Consider the following 19,780-nt stretch of genomic DNA (forward strand, 5'->3'; position numbering starts at 1 on the left):
GAGCGAACTCCGCCCTGCCAGAGGTCTCCCTTCTTCCTCTTCATTTGAAAATCCTAATCCTGGTACCTGAGCCGCCTAGCAGCCCCCAGTTCCCCACACCGTCTCTGAGCAGGCATGGTGGCCCTCAGTGCTGCCATCTCAGAGCTCCTGGAATTGAGACACACAAAACAAACCCTGCCACAGAATATACTGTATTCCTTCTGCCCACAGCGTCTTGGAGAGGCAAAGCTGTGGTCACCACAGAGAGCAAATAAATGAGCCCTGGCAGGTGATTCTCATGGTGAATGATGAGGAGGGTTGATATTATACTATGGGCTACAGGGTACTTTTAAAATAAAGATAAGAGAAAGAAAAGTACATAAATATACATTTATGAATATAAAAATATACTTACGGGGGTGCTGCAGGATCACTCTAAAAACACAGAAGCCCAAGGGGGAAATTTCGGACTGCTGAAGAAGCTCCGACAAGCCAGCCATCCATTTGCACCAGGGTAAAGCGCCTGTCCTAGGTATGACCCTGCTTTTGCCAAATTTCCTAGTTCTGAAGGTGAAACCAAGCACAGGCTCTTTCCTCTGATGATCGAAGTAACTACTGCTTCCCCTAGGCCCCATGTGGAGGGGCCGGGGGAGCAGACCAAGGAGCAGTAAGATTGCAGCTCCGCTCACTGTCAGCAGGGTTCCCACTCCATGGGAAGAGGCGACGGAGTTCTCTCCAAGACCTGCACATCCCCCAGGAGTGCTGGGATGGGCCCCCCATTCAGGGAAGGACAGCAGTCCCGTCAAGCAGTACTAGCAGGTTCACTGGTCACACATGGATTAGAGAGCACGTCCTTTCCTCGGGCTGCCCTCAGAGAGGTCAGAGGGCTCCTTTAATGGAACTAATCAAGAACAGCCATGACTATTAGTAAGAGCGGCCAGGCATTCAGGGGCTAGGTGAACTTGCATACATAATCCATCAGTCCTCCCCAATTATGCATTTAAAACCGACCAACTTCTCTTATGTTAAACATATCATGTACACTCTCATTTTTAAAATCTTATTTATAATTCAGGGTCTATAGGCTTCAGCTAACTTTGGGTCAGTCCGGTGACAATAGGGAAATGGTCTTACTGTATGGTGGCTTTTGCTTGGAGGGCCCAGGCTCCACCAAGGAGATTTTCCCAGGAGCCTCTGTAAACCCAGACCCTGTAAAATACATTTGTAAAATACGGTCCAGGCTTTGATAGATCTGCCGCTGTGAAAGTCAAGAAAACAGTAATAAACTGAAGCAAGACAGGTGGGGATATTTATTATGTTTAATGACACAGATCTTCCCAAAGTAATCCCCAATAAGTCACAAAATTATTCACATTTTTATATATTCCAAAAGCAAAATCCTGCTGCAATCCTGGCCCCAATGTAAGTCCTCAAAACTGAAATAACTCCTTGAGAAATAAAAAGATAAAATAGGAATAACTTAAACAATAGAGTTAGCAGATTAGAAAGTGAGCAAAAGGCAGATTGATTTGTGAAAGAAAAAAAAAAAGACTTTAAATAAGAATGGGCATTTAAGATCTTATCCCTAAACTGAATTAAGGAGTTATGCTCAAACCATAAAAAAAGAAAAAAAGGACAATGAGTGTCACAGTGGGTATCTGAACAATAACTGCCACCGGATACCAATTCATTAGAACTGATTTCCTTCAGCTGCTTATATCCTTCCTAAGTGGCCCTTTTCTGAGAACTCTACCATAGTCTTAATGTAATACAGTATTTTTTATTATTGATGACTACTTAGACCTCAAAATAACAAACTGACAACTATAGTTTCAGACACACTGAGAACATACAAGCAGGTGTAATTTAAGCATACTGTCTGTCTTTCAAAGGTGGAATACTTGTTGTGATATATACCTTTATTAGGCTGAAATTCTGAGAAGGGATAAATGAATTTTGTTTTATTTTGGCTTTTGGACTTTTTTTCTCCTTTAATTTTAAATTTTGTTTTCTTAATTTACCTAATGAACCAATTCCTGTGGTAATAATGAGAAAAGGAAACTTGATTCTCACTGAATCTTGTAAAAACTGAAAGGGTTTTAGGGCATGGTAGAGGAAAATGCTCAGGATATAGCATGAAGGAAAAACAAAGGTTTCCATTTTCAAGCCCTCTCTTCTCTGGGTCTGTAGACCCATGAAGACAAATGTCCACTTCAATCCACCCCCATCCTCTTCTTGATCCTCAAACTGGGTAACCATTTCATAAAGGCACCCTTCTACTAATTTTAAATCTGGTTTTGACAGTCATTTCTGCCAAACTTAGTGTAGTTATTTATTTCAGAAAAATATTTGAAGGTTTTGTTCCTCATATAAATTTATTTAAGAATTGTTGGGAAAAAGGAGGGGTAGGTGACAGAAGGAGTGGTTTAAACAACAAACAAAAGAAATTAGCCTCCTCTTACAAATGTAGCATGGAAATTAAACCCTTAAAGCAAGACCTGAATTCTCCAGAAGTAATGCTCCCTCTTCCTAGGTTTTCAGTTGATATCATGTAAATCAAGCCTAACACTAAAAAGCAAACAACCACAAAAAAACAGATTTACCAAAAATGGAAAATCAGGTGACAGTCTTTTTCTAGAGGATATATCAGTTTATTCCTCTAGATAGCAGCTTCCTCGAGCTTATGGAAAATGTAAGAGGAAAGGGAAGGAACAGGAAGGGACAGGAAGGAACGGGAAGGAAAAGGAAGGGAAGGGAAGGGAAACAGGTAGAGGTGGGGGAGGGGTGAGGACAAGCGGGAAGGAGAAAAAAATGAGGAAGGAGGGAAAGAAAAGAACTTTTCAAGAACACATCCACTGCCCAAAATGAGGAACACCTGAAAAGGCATCTTGACGTCTTCATCAGAATTTTAAGAAGCGCTTTCCAAATGAAAAAGCACCTGCCACCCAACTATTATTTTCGTTTTCAAGCTCAAAACAAGCATACAAACAAAATAAAACACAAATTTTCCAGCTTGACAAGAAAACTTGAGCCCCAAAGAGCAGACACTTTAATCAATGGCTCTTACCTGGGTACAAAAGACTGGGTGGGTACAGGTTTGAGTTAACGGGGGTTAGACACTGGTGCTTTGATACACGGGACAAAAATTGTTGTTCAGTTGGCTTGATGAGTGAGCTCTTCATGATGCTCCTCCAGCTTTCATTCAGTCTCCCCTGTGAAATGTGAAGACACTTCATACACTACGTGTGGTACCGAGAAAAAGCCCATCAATAAACACAACCAAGGAGAAGAAGATGGTTTCCCTCTATCCAAATCTTGGCATGTAGCTCTACGTGTAGGAATGAGGCAATGTTAGGTTAGCAAGACAAACACTTGTGTGACCTTGGGCAAGTTACTTGGCCTCTTTGTATACTATCAGGATGATGACAAGCAGAGTATCTACCTCTTAGTGTTACTCTGAGGAGCTAGTACAGTCCTTGGCACATAGTAAATGTGCAGAAACTGCTAGGTGTTATTGAGCTGAACTGTTAAACATGACCAAATCAATTCTATTCCATGGAACAATTATTTTTCAGAGTGGAGGGGGTCAGTATAGGATTTGGGGGTGTTCTGAGTCCCCCATTCTCAAGACATTTGCAGCCTACTGCAGAGATTCTCGGTGCTAAATGTGCATTAGAATCTCCTGAAGAACCTTTATAGAAATACCGATGCCAGGCACCACCCACAGAGATTCCAATTAAGTTGGTCCAGAGTGTGACCTGGGCATCAGTATTTTTCAGCACCCCCAGGTGATTCTAATGCTCATTGAGGATTGCTGACCCAGGAATCTGCCATGTGATTTGGGTGTATGGCCACTGCCTGTGTGGTCTGTCTGTTAGACTCTGACAGGACCAGGAGCCCCTGGGATGAAGGGAGGTGTGTCATTATCCATGTGTCAATCACCACAAACCATCAAATGACAAATCCCTCCGAAGCTGGTGAGCAAATCAGAGAGGGAGGGCCTCGAGGTTGGAGCTTGGCATCTGTAGGCTGGTTTGCTTTTTGCTTTGGTTGTAAGGGAGGTGAAGGGGCCCCGTGGGAGGAAGTAAAATGGCTCCTGCCTGCCCAGCAGAGACGGTAAGGTTGGAAGCCACAGCAGCCCCTCCCTTTGGAGCTGGAGGCCTAGGGAGCTGTGACAGAATCAGAAACCGGCATTTTAATTCACTGTTGTCCTTTTTCTTTCCTTTTCTTGGTTTATTTCCTTTTTGCTATTCTTTAATTTTAGAAAAGGTTTTGTGCTACAGTTCTTGTCTGTGTCTGAGGACGTCTGGGCCTGGGTTCTTTGCCCTTCCTCAAGTTGGGAGCATTACAAGTGGACCAGCTCCCGCTGCAGGCTGGCCATGGCGGCAGCAGCTGGGATCACGGGAGCTGCTCACAGGGATGGGAGGGTCGGTGGGCCAGAGCTGGTGCCATCTGCTCAGTCTCACATCCCTTTGCAGAGACCTCCCTCCAGTCCTCTGCCCTCTTCTTGGGAGAGTTTTCATAAGGAAAACCAACTACAATACAAGGCTGAAGGAATGAAGTCCTTAGTGGAGGCATGTGGAGGGGCAGAAGGCAGAGGGCCTGAGTCTGCCTGAGGGACCAGCAGGTTTCACAGAGGAGGCCTTGTAAGCCCAGCCTTGAAAGTGGAATCTCAGTGAGCACACACCAGACGTGGGCAATCAGCTCTTGATAAGGACGGTGACACCGAGGCAATCACACCTCACAGGAGAACTAGGGATAACGGGTGTGTGTGCGTGTGTGTGTGTGTGTGTGTGTGTGTGTGTGCACGCTTATGGGACTTTTTTAATGGTAAAATTCATATTACCTAAAATTCACCATCTTAAAGTATACAAAGGATCATCTGTTTTACACCAAAAGTATCAAGGCCCAAACCATCCTGAGTAAGGAGAAACAGATGTATTCCAACCCCTTCCACCCATCTCTTCCACCCATCTCTTCCACACATTCCCTGGTCAGACAATTGGACTCATTGTTTCTGGTCCAAGCATCCCTAACTTAATCCCTAAGTGCTAAGAATCTACTTTTTCATTTCCCCTGGATCTTGAGGTCACCAGAAAACCAGGAAAGGGAAAGATGATGAACAGTGAAAGAGCAGAAGTGCAGAAGGGAAGGACAAGCACTGGTGCTGTAAGCAGGAGAGTCCTTGAGAAAAGCAGGGCAGGGGACATGGAGTGGAAACTCACTGGGTCTTCTGCCGAATGCTCCTCTCTGTTGCTGTCTACCCAGCCCATAGGCATGACGGTCCCGTTTTAGCTGCTTGACCTTGCTTGTTTGGATCTTCCCTGGATTCACTGAGACAGCTTCATTCTACTAAATGCCCTGTTTGCTTAAGATGAGTCAAAGTCACCTGGGTTCTTTACAACCATGAAAACTTTCACTGACAGTCCTCCAGGACCCCTGCCTCACCAGGAATCCATGACCCGAATTGGGACAGGAAGAGAATGGTATGGAGAGCTTTCATAGAAGGCCTATGAGCATATTCCAAACCACTGAGTAGGAACTCATGTTACAAAGGAAACCTATTTACTAAGACGGATTTTTTTTTCTTACCTTCTATCTCCTCACGTCAGGGTCCACATATCTGCCGGTTCAGGGCTTTATGTAACTTGATGTTAGCCATGTTGAAATTCAACACAATTTGGCATTTGGTAATTACGTGGGCCACGTTCCCTAAGTGGTAATTAAGTGGGCTGTGTTCCGTATAAACACCTAATAACTGCCTAGATGACTATTTTGGCAACCGGAGATTATGTGGCCCAGAAGCCATCCCTTAATCTACCAAGCAGAACGTTCTAAGGTAGAAGCCTGCAAAGTGGGAAATTACTGAGCTGTCCTCCACATTCCTCTGTGCTGAAGGCGGGAAATCCTGGCCAGCCCTGGGCAAGGCGATGTGTGCCCTAAAGCATGAATGACCTTCAAACCAGAATTTCAGGAGCCTGAGGACAGTGAAAACCTAGCACATCATCCCACACTCCTTTATTGTTTAAAAAGATTCGTTAATTATCTTGATGTTGCTAGAATGAGGGACTACATGATACAACACCATAGGACTCTCTGGGGGATGTTCAAGGGCAATGTCCACCGATTCTGCTTAGGTTCCAAAGGGCTCTGCTCTTTCTCCCCAGGGTTCTCCTATCACACACTCCAGTTTTGGAGAACAATGGAATGTAATGGTTAAAAGCCAGATCACCTGGCTTCAGACAGCAGCTGAGCCATTCACTAGCCATGTTACCTTGAGCAAGGCACTTAACCTCCCCTTGCCTCAGTTTCCCTATCTGTGAAATGGAACTGGTGATAGTACCTACTTCACAGAGTTGTTGTGATAATTAAATATTAGTTCATTTAATACAAGTGAAGTATTCGGGCCAGTTCCTGGCACTCAGGAAGCACCTAAAAAGGAAGAGTTATTCTTATGCTGGGCCTGGGTAGGAAGGGAAAGAAGAGAAAACCTGAGAAATGACGACAGCCCTGAAAATGTCAAACTTCTTACCACACACCTGAATTCAAGAGTTGCCTCATCACCTCGTTCAACAGCCTCCCACAAAAAAATATTTACTGAGCACCAACCGCAGTGGAAGGTCATCTGATGCAAGGGTGGCGACAGGGTGGTGGAGGGAAGGAAGGCTCTTGTTCAGGGCACACACCTGGCATGTGTAGTTCAGTTCACCTAAGTTAAATGGGATCCCACTGTAATTCCGGCTGTAAAATAGTGAGCAGGACGGCAGAGTCCCTGACCTCGGGAAGGTGTCATTCAAGTAGAAGGAGCAGACCTTTAAGCAATCAACCCACATAAAAATATAACAACAAACTGTGTCATACTGTATGAAAGAAAACTGCAGAGGGCTAAAAAGGTGTACCTCAGAGCAGGAGGGGGTGTCATGGAAAGTCATGAGACCCGAAAGGTAAAGAGAGTGACCCATACAGGGTCAGGAAGAAGTATTCCAGTCAGAGAGCACATGCAAAGGCCCCACAGCCGGAAGGAGCCTGTGTTTGAGGAGCTGAAAGAGGGACCATTAGGTAAGGGGGTAGGGGGAGCATACAAGAGGCAAGACTGCTGGCAGACCCGCATATGTGCTGTCTGAAGGAAGAATGTGGCTCTTATCTCCTCCTTGACTCCTGTCCGCCACATTTTCTAGGTACTTTATATGGTAGCAGGAAGCTGAAATTATTTGAGCAAATCAACAAGAAGCACTTAAGCTGCTTACTTACACAGGACAGCAGTTTAAAAATATCTCTGTTTATGCACCAGATATTTCTTCAGAGGGTAGTTTGGTCTTTCAAGGATATTCTTTACTTCAAAGATGGAGTCTTCCTATATAACAAAAACAAATCCAGCAATTGCATTACTCATAATGTAATACAGATCAAGGATATCTGGATGTGTAGTTTTGCATTTAAGAGGTCTATGAATCCCATATATGCCGTATATATTGTGTTCATGATACATGTGTGTATACAGATACTATTCCTTTTTTCCCCCTCCCTCCTTCCCTTTATCGCTCTTTCTTTCTTTCCTCTTCCTTCTTCTCTCCCAAGCCCCCTCCCTCTTCCCTTTCTTCCTTTTCTTCTTTTTACATTTTAAAGGGATTCCCTTACTTGAAAAAACTACGAATTAACAAAGCAAAGCAAATGACTGTGCAGACAGATGTAAAGTAATCCACGACCCTGGTGATTAGGGGAATCAATATTCATTTAAATAATTCATTTAAATGCCAGCATTTAAATAAGTCAAGATGACCAATTCAACTACATGGTATAGTTAAATCCAACCAGAGGGGGCACTGTCAACCTTCCATTTGAATTTTTTTGAACTGGTGACAGGTCACAGCTAATGGCTGTACATCTGCAGTAGACAAAGTGCTGGGTTTATCTATCTATGGATCAGAAACACTCCCCTCACCCCCATAAAAGTCAAACAGTGAAAAACACCTTATTCACTTTGAGGAAAACTTTTTGCCATGTTGTGAGCTCATGCAGACCACACACGTCCCTAGATTCTTCCCTGGACAGGGATTCCTGTCCAGAGCAGAAGGAAATGTGCTTCGGGCCAGTTACACTATCTTCTCTAAGTTCTTTGACAGGACAACGCTCCCTCTTGCTGTAGGACCTCTGCTTGATGTGTGCTGTTCTCCAAAGTAGCTGCTACTCATCACTCGTAGCTACTACTCATCACTCAGATTGAAGCTCCACTGTCTCTTCCTCAGGGAAGCCTGCCCTGACTGCCAACCAAGTCCAATACTCCTTTTCATACACTCTCAGGATACCATGTAACCTCCTTGATGAGCATCACAATTTTACATTTATTTCTGTGGTTACTTGATTAATGTCTGTCTCCCCTGCTAGACTGTGAGACCCAGTCCCCATATTATTTTGTCAGCAAAGATCTAATTCCATCAGAAGCCCTGACCTTGTTTAGGTGTTGCTGAGATCTGTGGGACGTCAGACGACTGCAGACCCTTTCGTGGATCTTCTTCCACATGGACTGGGACGCAGGGTGGAACCTGCTCAACAGAGTAAACAGGGTGGAGTATTATGCAGCTGATAAAAAGGACACTTAGAGTGCATAACAATAAGGGTCGATATTTATAACTTAAAGGTGAGAAAAAAAAGCAGCAACATGCAAAACAGTGTGCATAGCATGGTTTCAATGTCTTTATTAAGCCTAGATATAGGAAAAGCACTGGGAATAAAAACAACCAAGATGTTAAAAGTGGTGTGTGTCAGGGTGTGTGACTCTTTTCTTCTTTGTAATTTACTGTGTATTTTAGATATTTCTCTAAAGAACAAATCCTGCTTTTACTTTTAAAACATGTAACCCCAAAATTTTTAATACAAAATTTAATCCCAACTTTTCTACCAGGGGTTTTTTATGTGTCATTTACTTTAGGCCACCCAGACCCAAACTTAACCACAGATCTTTCAGTGTCTTTCAGTTCCTCAAACAGGCTGCATTTTCTCCCTTCCATAGGCACTTGCCAGCACTGCTCCCTCGGGTAGAATGCTGCCACCCCCAAGCCCCATCCCCGCTCATGTTGAGTCCTACCCACCTTCAGAGCTCAATTCAGTTACTGATTTCTCAGGAAGATCCTTCCTGAGCCCCTTCCTGTAGAGCAGTGGTCCCCAACCTTTTTGGCACCAGGGACCGGATTTGTGGAAGACACTTTTTGGCACCGGGGTTGGGTGGGGGGGAGTTCAAGCGGTAATGCGAGCGACGGGGAGCGGCAGATGAAGCTTCGCTTGCTCGCCCGCCACTCACCTCCTGCTGTGCGGCCCGGTTCCTAACAGGCCATGGACTGGTACCGGTCCGTGGCCCGGGGGGGTTGGGGACCCCTGCTGTAGAGGGAGCCGGCTTCCCTATTTCATGCACTTGGAATCCATTCACCTCTCATTCATAGCACTTCCCCCAGTGGACATTTTGTCATTATTTGGTTAATGTCTGTCTCTCCTCCTAGACTGAAATTGGGACTGAGCCTCTTGGGCTAATAGCTCATCTCAGGGCTTTGAATACCACAGTAGGAATTTAATACATATTTCTTGAGTGACTGAATTCATCCATTCATTCATTCATTTTGGGGAGGGAAGTGAGTACCAATTCTTAAGTTGAGGCAGAATTTGCAGTTTGATTATGAAAAGCACAGATATTGTTTTCTTAAAATGCCTAAAACTTTTAGCAATTTGGATAAAATCGTTCTCTTTAACTAATATACAGTAAACACTGGAAATGACAGAAACATGTGAGAATCAATCCAGTTGTTGTTATGGCCACCACACTAATGAGTCCCTGTGCAGTTGCCCCTCTGCTTGGTTTGGGACCCACATCCAGGCCACCCATCCTGGCTCCCTGTAACAAGCATGTACCCTCTGGTTTCCAGGGAGACAAGACCAAGAGAATGACTGGATCTACACAAATCCATTACCAACCCAGGAAAATGACTCACAGCAAATGAACGAACCACCAAAAGCACTGCCCATGTTTAAGAAAAGGCCAGGTACATCATTTCTACACTCCTCTAAGAATTTTTAAGATGAAGGAATAGAAATATTTTGAAGCTATAAATAAAATTGGCATTTAAAAATAGCCACCAAATGGACACTGCAAATGCTTTTTCATTGGTCTTGAGTAACCAGTGCCAGAATTATCCGTACACTTGTTACCCTTATTACTATATACAATCAACACTATATTTGAAGACCTCTGAGAATGATGAGTCAACAGGCAAGAGCAGTGCTCTGCCTCCTTGTGCAGTGGGACAACTGCGGATGGATGCTGAACTGAGGATGGATGCTGAAGGGATGTGACTCTATCCGGACACTGGAGCTAGGGAACCGGCTTGAGAGTGTTTCTCCCACGTTTGGGACTACCATTTCCCATGCTGCTAGTTAAAAGGGTTTTCCACTTCCTCCATTAAAACCTTGGGCTGATTCTCACTCCAAAACTTGCCTCGCATCTCATCCTTGCAAACTTGGCCCTTGCTGATTTCAGTATTAAGTCAGCAGAAACTCAAAAGGTATTTCTCATGCACTTCTGTGATCTGAGCAGAGGGAGACTGGTCCCAGTGGCTCATGTGAAAAGAACGGTGAGTGAGGCAGAGCCTAAGCACTGGTAGTGAAACTACGCCCCTTATGGTTGACTACCAGAAATTCTTGAGCTTGACTTACAGAAGATAAGGAAGCAGCTTGTTAAAAACCCCTCTTCTTACAAACTGCCTTTACTGATTAAGCTTGCTTTAGTTGTTTTTATTCTTTTTTCCTTTCTTTATTTGCATACCCTCCAAGCTTCACATAGCCTAGGGTAATATATCACAAGACTTCTTAACCGTCCCTATAGATAAAGCCTCTGACATCACAGGTCACTATAGTAATGGTGGGCTTAAGTTGTTTTACAAGAACATGGAGTTGGATCCTGTCTAGTTCAAGCTGGCTAAGACTGGTTGGGATAACTAACCCTAAAACTGTGTCTGCACAGTTATCTGATGAACAATTTTTTGACTTCAGAGGGCCAAAAACTCCACCCTCAGATCATGCTAAGTACCTCCATTTTTGAACATGCATCCCATGAAGAAGGATGTAACCCAGATATGCCTGGGCAAAGTACCGATTACTTCACCTTTTCTCTACCTCCAATCACATTTCCTCATGCCTAAGACCACCCTGCTTCTTTATCCCATAAATATCTCAAGCCCCTTGCCTTTGGGGAGGTGGAGCTGAGACTTGTTCTCCCATCTCCTTACTTGGCTGCGTTGTGAATAAACTTTCTCTGCACCTCAGCATTTGGCTTGTTGTGCATAGGGCAAACGAACCTGGTTCGATAACAGTAACACCTAGTGTTCCAAGGGCTACCTCTGTGAGGTCAACGGGGAATGGATTCTTCCACAGGGGCTACACTGAGGTCAATGGGGAATGGATTCTTCCCCAAGGATACAAAGGGATATCCTTTACTCAAAACAGCTGCCTTAAAATTATTATCTTCAGTGCCACTTCCCTGGAGGTTAAGGTGACAAGCTCTCCTGGATGCCTGGAACTAAGAGGTTTCCCACAGTGCAGGACTTTCAGCTATAACCAGGACAGTCTTGGGCAAACCAGATAGCCTTTGTGTGACCATGTTATACTTTGTCACCTTATTTACAAATTCATAGTTTGATTAGTTCCAAACTTATCAGTTTAGAGTGACTTTGGACAGAGAATTTGCTGACTCATCAGAGATAAATGATTAAAACTCTGGTCTGCAGCCAGAGTCATCATTCTACAGTCAACTGTGCTAATTCCTGTGAATGACTTGCAAAAGCTCCCCACTGCCTTCCAACTGAGCCCAAATTCCTTAGCTTGGTTTCCACAGTCCCCCTCAGACCCTCAGCCTTGGCACCCACTTCTCCCCAAGCCTGCTCTAACTTTTAGAACCTGACAGCACCCGCTGCCTTCTCACCTCCCATCCCTCCCCTCCATTAACTATCACAATCCAATCCCCTCCCCTCTGGGCCCCCATGAAAATGCCACCTCCTCCATAAAACATTCCAGAGTACTTTCCTTCTCCTTTATACTCTGATAGCATTTGGTCTGTACTGTTCTCAAAGTTCTGCCTTGTAGAAAACTCTCTGTGTACATTTTTTTTTTTAACATCCTCTGCAAGTTCTCAGAGATCAGAAGAAATGTCTTAAATGTTAGCATTTCTATTCCAGGACTAGCAGGTTGACTATCAATCCTGTTTTCCTTCTGAGACACTGTTTTTTTCCCTTGTGTCAGCAAGTATTTATTGAATGTCTACTAAGTGCCATGAATTGGTAACTGATTCTTCATGTGTCTTTTTTTTAAATTGAGGTATAATTGGTGAGGCACACTTTTAATCACAGAGATACTACATTCCCCTTCACACACCCAGTACTAATCTCAAGGATTCTGACTCAATATGAGGCAATTCTTCAGTGAGCCAGAGTTGAGAATTACTGTCCTGCTGCATAAAGATACTCAGGAAAGACTGGTTGAATGAATGCATAAACCATCTAACAAAGTTATTTAAAAAGAAACGAGGCCTTCCTAGATCTCCTTCCTAATGGAATTAACCTCCTCTTGCTCTGCCTTTCCCCTACATTTCGATTATACTTCTGTTAAGTGCACATCATAATCCATCTCAAATTTAGTGACATGGGGGTATGCCTGCCGCCCCATCTAGTGTGTGAGCCACTGGGAAGCCAGGATGTGTCACGATCACATACACTGCACATAATAGGTTATCAATAAATGGATGCTCAATTCAGTCCCTCAGAAAAGCTTGCTATGCTGATTATAAGGAGTTTGGGTGATGTACAAAAACAAGGCACATGGGCAAAATCCATGAGCTTCTTCCAGTTCTGGCAGCAAAGAAGCACTTTGGGCTGCAAGAGGATGGATCTTTGATCACTAAACCCCTTTTACAGATGAGGAAACTAAGGTCTAAAAGGCTGAGTACTTGTGTGAGATCACACAGCACTTGGAGACAGGTTGAGCAGAGCTCAAGTGTCCTGACTACCACCAGTTGAAGGTTCCTCCCCTTCTCTGTTTAAAATAAATTCTAAGTCTTTACATCTGGGGTAACCCCCTACCTGCTCTGTCCACCTGTTAAGCTGCAGGCTGGTAGAAAGAGAAGAAGCCAGAAGAGAAGGGAGACCAGGCCCAGAGACGGGTGTAAATGTGTCTCTCACCACCTGTCTCTGGGAGCCAAGGCCAATTTTTAAAAATCTATGTTGTGTTATTTTCTTCCAATACAGTAACTAATCAAGGACTCACCATTACTTAGTAGATTTTATCAAAATATTTTACTTGGTTTCCTCAAGTCCATTTTAATATAAAGGTATTCTATCATTTCTGAAAAATGTCTAAGAATGCATTGTCACTTTCTTATAATTCCTACTAAAATTTCAGTGCCACTTTTGTTCTGGGATATTTACTACAAGTCTCTTTGTTAGCAACTGTATTATTTTTATGTGGAGATTTCTTATTCTCATCACTAACAATGCAGGGAAAAGCAGGCCGGCCTATCTTTTTTTTTTTTTTTTTTTGTGGTACGCGGGCCTCTCACTGTTGTGGCCTCTCCCGTTGCGGAGCACAGGCTCCGGACGCGCAGGCTCAGTGGCCATGGCTCACGGGCCCAGCCACTCCGCGGCATGTGGGATCTTCCCGGACCGGGGCACGAACCTGTGTCCCCTGCATCGGCAGGCGGACTCTCAACCACTGCACCACCAGGGAAGCCCAAGACTGGCCTATCTTTCATTCAAAACAACTATCTTAAAACTATTATCTTTTGTGCTACTTCACTGGAGTTGTGACCAACTGTCCTGGTTTGCCTGGGACCAAGAAGTTTCCCAGAATGCAGGATTGTCAGGGTTAAAATTAGGACAGTCTGGGGCAAACCGGATGGTTAGTCACATCAGCTGGGAGCGCAGTTTGGAAAATAAAGTTTCCTGCTCTCAATCTCTGGCCTGCCCTCCAGACATAGGCAATTGTGGGTTTGTGTGTGTGTGTGTGTGACAATTATAAAAACAAGCCAACAAACCATGTCTAGAAAAAGAGAAAGAAAATACACCCACATATTAATCATGCTTGTCTTTGGGTGGCAGGACTATAGGTGATTTTTTTTTTCACTCCTTTCATTTGTCTATAATTTCTAAACTTTCGATAGTGAGTTCTTTTATACTGGTGAAACCAAAAGCTTGAGTTCTAAAATTTATGACCGATAATAATGGATAGATAAATAGTACCTATGCCAAGTTAGCTGTCTGTCCCATTTTCAACAAGCATTCTGAGATATGCTTTCCAGGGTAAGAGAAAAGTCTCAATTCTTACTTTTGGGATTATTTTTCAAGGAATAATAATTTTTCATATCAAGGTGTCCCCAGCTGAATATTCCTAAGGAAGCAAACTGATGAAGTGACCTGACTTTACTCCTGCCAGACCACAAGGCACTCTTCTAGCAAAGAGATGGGTGCTTGCTGCTGACCTTTCTCGGAGAAGGGGCTGATCCAGAAGAGGGCTGGGAGTTCTGGAGTGTTGGGAGGTGGCAAATGAAGTTTCCCAGTGGAAATCGGCATCCCCTTGATGACTGTAACTGGCCGAGGGCTTTCCAAACTTACTTGAATCTAACGATAATGGTGATTCATTCCTTAAAACAATCCGTTCATCTGGCTCTTTGATAACCTGAGTGACAATGTGCATTAATCGTTAGTTGTAGTTTTTGCTTTGGTTTGCTTAATTTAGAGCTGGGGGCCGGGTGGGACAGGGAAGAGAACTGGGGGCAAGATGATAGAATACCTGCCGCAGGGATCTCCTGCAAATAAAAGAGGGGTGGGAATAGAGAAGACTAGAGACAAAATGCTCAGCAGTCAAGGGCAAGGAAAGATAACCAAAATTCTGTACATTTGGCATATATTCACAAGCCAAAATCAACTCATGCTCTGAGCTTTGGTTTGTGAGGATTGGAGATTATTGGGTTTGGGAAAGACATAATTTTTTAGACGAAATATTTAACTGCTATGGCAAAGGAAGCTCAGTGTACTCCATTTTCTTTGCATATATCCAATCTCATGTTGTAACATGGAAGTCTGCACCTTCACGTGAATAAACCAATCAAACTTTAAGAACAAGTGATTTACCATCGCATATAAAAAGGTACTCGACTAGAGAAAGAGTAATGAAAATCCCTACTGATAGAGTAGATATTGGGCCTACATACACCCTCACTGGTGATTCATCCTACAAATGAAAAGAGTTTATGTGAGGGGAATAAACCAACTAAAGCAAAGCAACTCAAGTTAAACTACAGGAATTCCATAAGCAGCATTAGCTAGAAATATACTTTCCACCACTCATGGGAGAAAGCACAATAATTGACATTAGACAGCTGGAAATAAATCAGTTTACAAATGCTACTTCTAAAATTACCTTTACGTTAGCTGCAAGGCTGTCAAGAGAAGAAGCTAGAAGAAAGAGGAACAGGTGTTTCAATGACTCATTATTACCAGTTACCCCTAAAGCTGCTGTTACACTTATTCCACAGCAGTACAAAAATATTACACAATGAATGAATTATCAGAGAACTTAAATGCTCCCTTGTAAATTATACCATCACCTTTAAGTCTTCCTGAAGTCACAGCAATTTATCTATTAGTTTTACTGTCCTCTTGAGGTCAACAATGAGGTTATATTAATGACAGCATGTATGGATACAGGAAGAGTAAACGGGAGTCTAAAGTGAAGCAATAACTTCAGTAGCCCTTGGGCAGCCTGGAAAACTCTTATTTGCCCAGGTGCCCAGGGCCTAAAAGAAAGCCATTTGGCTCAATGTAAAATTCATACCCTCTGCCTCTTCTGGCATTCCCTTTATATTTGGTTTACATAAAATCCTACTTATGCAGAAACTCTTGAGTGTACTTGTCCAAGGTAGATACAAAAATGAATACATAAGAGCTTGGAAAAACAACACAGCAAAAGTGTAAATCATTATGATTACCCAAGTAATCATAATAAGTAAATAGACCTAATGCCAGAGAATGGTAAGAATTACTAGAAGTAATACACACAGATAAAACCAAGAATAAATGGGATTTTTCCAGGTTCAAAATGCTTTTGAAATGAGTATTTGCAAGACTATGCTAAGGCCACTGTGGCTTCCCCCAGCATGACTGGGGCTTAGGCAGTGACAGGGGTCTGCTGATTCCCCAATGCCACTGGCAATAAGAAGGAAGATATAAAAAGGGATTTTTAAAAGCATGCTAATTGTCATATCCTCTGGGCATGCACATAGGTGTGTGGGCATCTTGTCCTAGAAGCTCTCTTCCACCCAACTCCCAGCTGAGCAGGGAATTGGTAATGCTTAGCCCCTTTTCAGCTATAACCATAAATCTGCCTTGTTGCCTAGGAACCCCCTTGCTACTGATTTTTGAACACTCCCTTTCACGGGGAGTTTGCCCTTGTTTCCTAGCTTCTCAAAGTGTAGTCCATGGACCAGCTGCATCGGTATCACCCGGAAGCTTGTTAGAAAAGAGGGATTCCAGGCCCCACCCCAGCCTTAGGGAATCAGAATCTGCACTTTAACAAGATCCCCAGGTGATTCGAATGCACACTGAAGTTTGAGAAGCACTGCTTTATTCTACCTTAGGCCTGAATGAATGAGCTGACAGGTGACCTAAGGAAAAGTCTGGCTTGGAAGCTACAGGGATTCCAAGGATCTGAGCCCCGAGGTCTGAACTTCTTCTCTAAATGTAAGTACACCAAAAACTTGGTGTGTGACCTGTACACACTCTGTAACCTCTCTGGAACCTTAGTTGTCCACCTGCCAGGATTAAGAAAGACAAAGGCTGAGATCAATGTGATATATGAGTCCCGTTGTAATTGAGCTAGCATTAAGCCCAAATGTCCTCCCTGGGAAAGGACATTTCCTGTTGCTTGATTTCACAGTAATGGGGAAGACAGTGCTGCTTTTATGGGCTACATGGGTGATTTTCAATCCAAAGGACTTAAATGTCAGAGGTGATGAAGCACTTTCTGCTTCAAACCCTGTCTTCTGTCCTTGGTTTGCTGCTGTAGAACAGTCACAGTGATTCAAGGACACCGGCTTGAGTTACCACAAGAGAATGTGCAGCCCCTTAAAAGTATAAACCTTTCAGCCTAACATAGGAAACCCTGTTGTCAGGGATGGTACAGGTCCAGTCTCACCAAGAGTCAAGAGAATGGGCCACCACCATCCCTTTCTAGCCTAAGAATTTTTATTAATTCAGGAATAGTTGAAATTCACTGCCCTGTCCTTCAGTATTGACATGGTTCATGTATTTCAATCATAAAGTAAAGGCCTCCCAGGGAGGCCTTAACCCAGTGCCTCTCAGTGTGTGATCCAGGGGCCTCCCCATGGGTCTCTAAGACCTTTCAGGAGCTCTGTAAGATCAGAACTGTTCTCCTATTAATATTAATCTCTTTTTCACTCTCTTTCTCTCACAACTGTATAATGGAGTTTTCCAAAAGCTACATGATATGTCATGATGTCACCACTCTGATGGTTAATGGAATGTGTGCTTGTATATTCTTGTATTTTACAAATTTCTCAGTTTTAATTTCTAACACTAAATATTGATAGATATCATCTGCATACACAAAGTTCATTGGGGTCTTCAATAATACTTAATGCAAAAGGGTACTGAAATCTAAACATTTGAGATCCCCTGCCTTAACCTCACTGCTTCAGACAAATTGCCTCTCCTCCTTTGCTGACATGGAATCTTGTAAAGTAAGTGTTGCATCTCCTGATCTCCGACAATCCCCTGCTGCTTCCTATCCAGAGAAATGGAGAGTCCTGTATGTTAGCTATCAGTGGTGCCTTAGCAAGAAGATTCCACCAGGACAAGGTGCTCCCTGCTTTTCCAGCCCAGCCAGGGAACAACCACAGCTAGAGCACGCTCAGTGGTCACACTACTCAGAGCAGTCTCCTTCAACAGCTAGGGGAACTCTGAAACAGCTTCTCAGCTGACTCTGCTCATGGGAACTCCCTCCCTGGAAACTCCACAGCGGGAGGGCACCTGAGAATTAGGCCCTGAATTTCCCAAGAAACATGTGATTCCTCAGAATGAAGAAGACTTAGAGGTAGGCAGAATGCATTCGTTCCCATGGGGAAACTGTATAGGAATAACAAGAAACTCAAGTACCTCTTCTCACTGGAAATGGAAAGTTTGAAAAGTCAGATTTTCTTCTAGACTTCTGGGAATGATGCTCTGAACTGTTCTCACCAAAGGGCTTTGCACTGTCCACCTGAAAGGAAAGGAAAGGAATGAGACTTGAACCCACTGTAGCTTGTATTACCCTCTCCTCATTACCTGTAATGCCTTTCTCCCCCTCAGTCACAGTCATGCAGGTGAGAAAAGAGGTTGGGAACAGATTAAATCACAGTCTCCAAGTATATAAAATGTTATACCCAATAGGGAAACCTGTCTGTCCCTACCTTCACTGAGGTTAGAACACGAAGACATGGCCTAGCACTAGGCACAACTCATATTCTAACCACTGGTAAGGCTCCAGCCCAGAAAACAGCAAGTGACATTTACTTCACATTCTTTTAGAACCAGACAGAGTTTCATGTTCCTAAACAGTCTGAGCAGTACTGGCCTAGGTGTGGTCCTCCCTGAAGACAAGGGATTTTCACAAGGCGACATTTCAGCCTTCCACATCCCCTTCCAGTCTGAGTGTCTATATTCTTGAAAAAAAAGAATAGTGGTGACTGTATTATTTTACTTAAGGTAACCGTATTTTCCTACACTGGACAACATGCCAAAATACTTGAAATAGAGACTCTTCCAGAATATGTACGACATAGAGTTGCTGGAGTTTCTTTGTAACATTGTTTATTTCTGTTTTTTTTTTTTAAATTTCAAGAAAGCATGTTATAATATTACTCTTCAATCTACTTCAAGAAATACTTTGATTAGAATTTACAATCTTGACAACATCAGGTCCTCTACATTTTAATGCTGCTACTTAAACTTCAGATATCAGGAAATCTGGCTAAATAAAAGAGCACTTAGGAAAGAGCTTGGCACATTAGTAAAGACTGTATAAGAATTTGTTAAATAAAAGTATCAAGCAAGTTTTAATTCCCTAAGAAACCTTCCAAGATTTTAAGCTTATTTAGCCCATAATGGCATACACTAAAGTTGTATTTTATAAAAATTTATGTCAAATGATATAAATCAGACTCAGTAAACTCAATTCAGCAATATTTGTATGAAGCCACGTTTAAAGAGTGATTGCTGGATTTTGCCAGACATTTTTACCCAGGTCACCATGAAGAAAACAGCTATCCTGTACTTTCTAGCCAAACAACGTCTCTGTTCTACCTACAAACCAACTCTATATCCAGTCATCTCAAAAGCACCTTGCCTTTGAGATTTACCATGCTTCATTTCTTGTGTCTAATGCACAAACATCATCATTAAGTCAAATTATCAACTTGACAATAATATCAATAGTTAACATTCTGAAGAATAAGTCATGAACTAGAATGTGGAATGGTATTCATGAAAAATATGAACTAATACTGGAAGTGTTTTTAATGTAATATTAACTGTAAATATCAAGAAACAAATCGGTATATACAGTATAATTACAACTTTGTGGGAAAAAATAAGGCATTATGAATACCAAAAAAAGGCAAAAGAAAATGTATCAAATTAAACAATGATTTTATTATTCTGGTGAACCTGTGGGCAATTTTTGTCTTGAACTCTTCTACATTTTCCTTTACTTT

The 19,780-nt window shown here is 42.9% G+C and overlaps 1 protein-coding gene across 1 annotated transcript in view; it reads right to left on the reverse strand.

The window, feature by feature from the left end:
* Nucleotides 1-3,032: 3,032 nt before the first annotated feature.
* Nucleotides 3,033-19,780, reverse strand: part of SPATA6L (spermatogenesis associated 6 like) — a gene marked incomplete at its 5' end in the record, with an annotated part of 47,141 nt that continues 30,393 nt past the window's right edge. The window contains 6 exons of the mRNA XM_082656098.1: nt 3,033-3,191; nt 7,231-7,333; nt 8,429-8,522; nt 14,492-14,688; nt 15,433-15,467; nt 18,186-18,288. Of these exons, the coding sequence (XP_082512224.1) occupies nt 7,244-7,333; nt 8,429-8,522; nt 14,492-14,688; nt 15,433-15,467; nt 18,186-18,288 (519 nt within the window). The 3' untranslated portion in view covers nt 3,033-3,191; nt 7,231-7,243. The remainder of the gene's footprint in view (nt 3,192-7,230; nt 7,334-8,428; nt 8,523-14,491; nt 14,689-15,432; nt 15,468-18,185; nt 18,289-19,780) is intronic.

The sequence above is a fragment of the Grampus griseus genome, assembly GCF_964374135.1.
Source record: "Grampus griseus genome assembly, chromosome: 6".
In the NCBI taxonomy this organism is placed as follows: domain Eukaryota; kingdom Metazoa; phylum Chordata; class Mammalia; order Artiodactyla; family Delphinidae; genus Grampus; species Grampus griseus.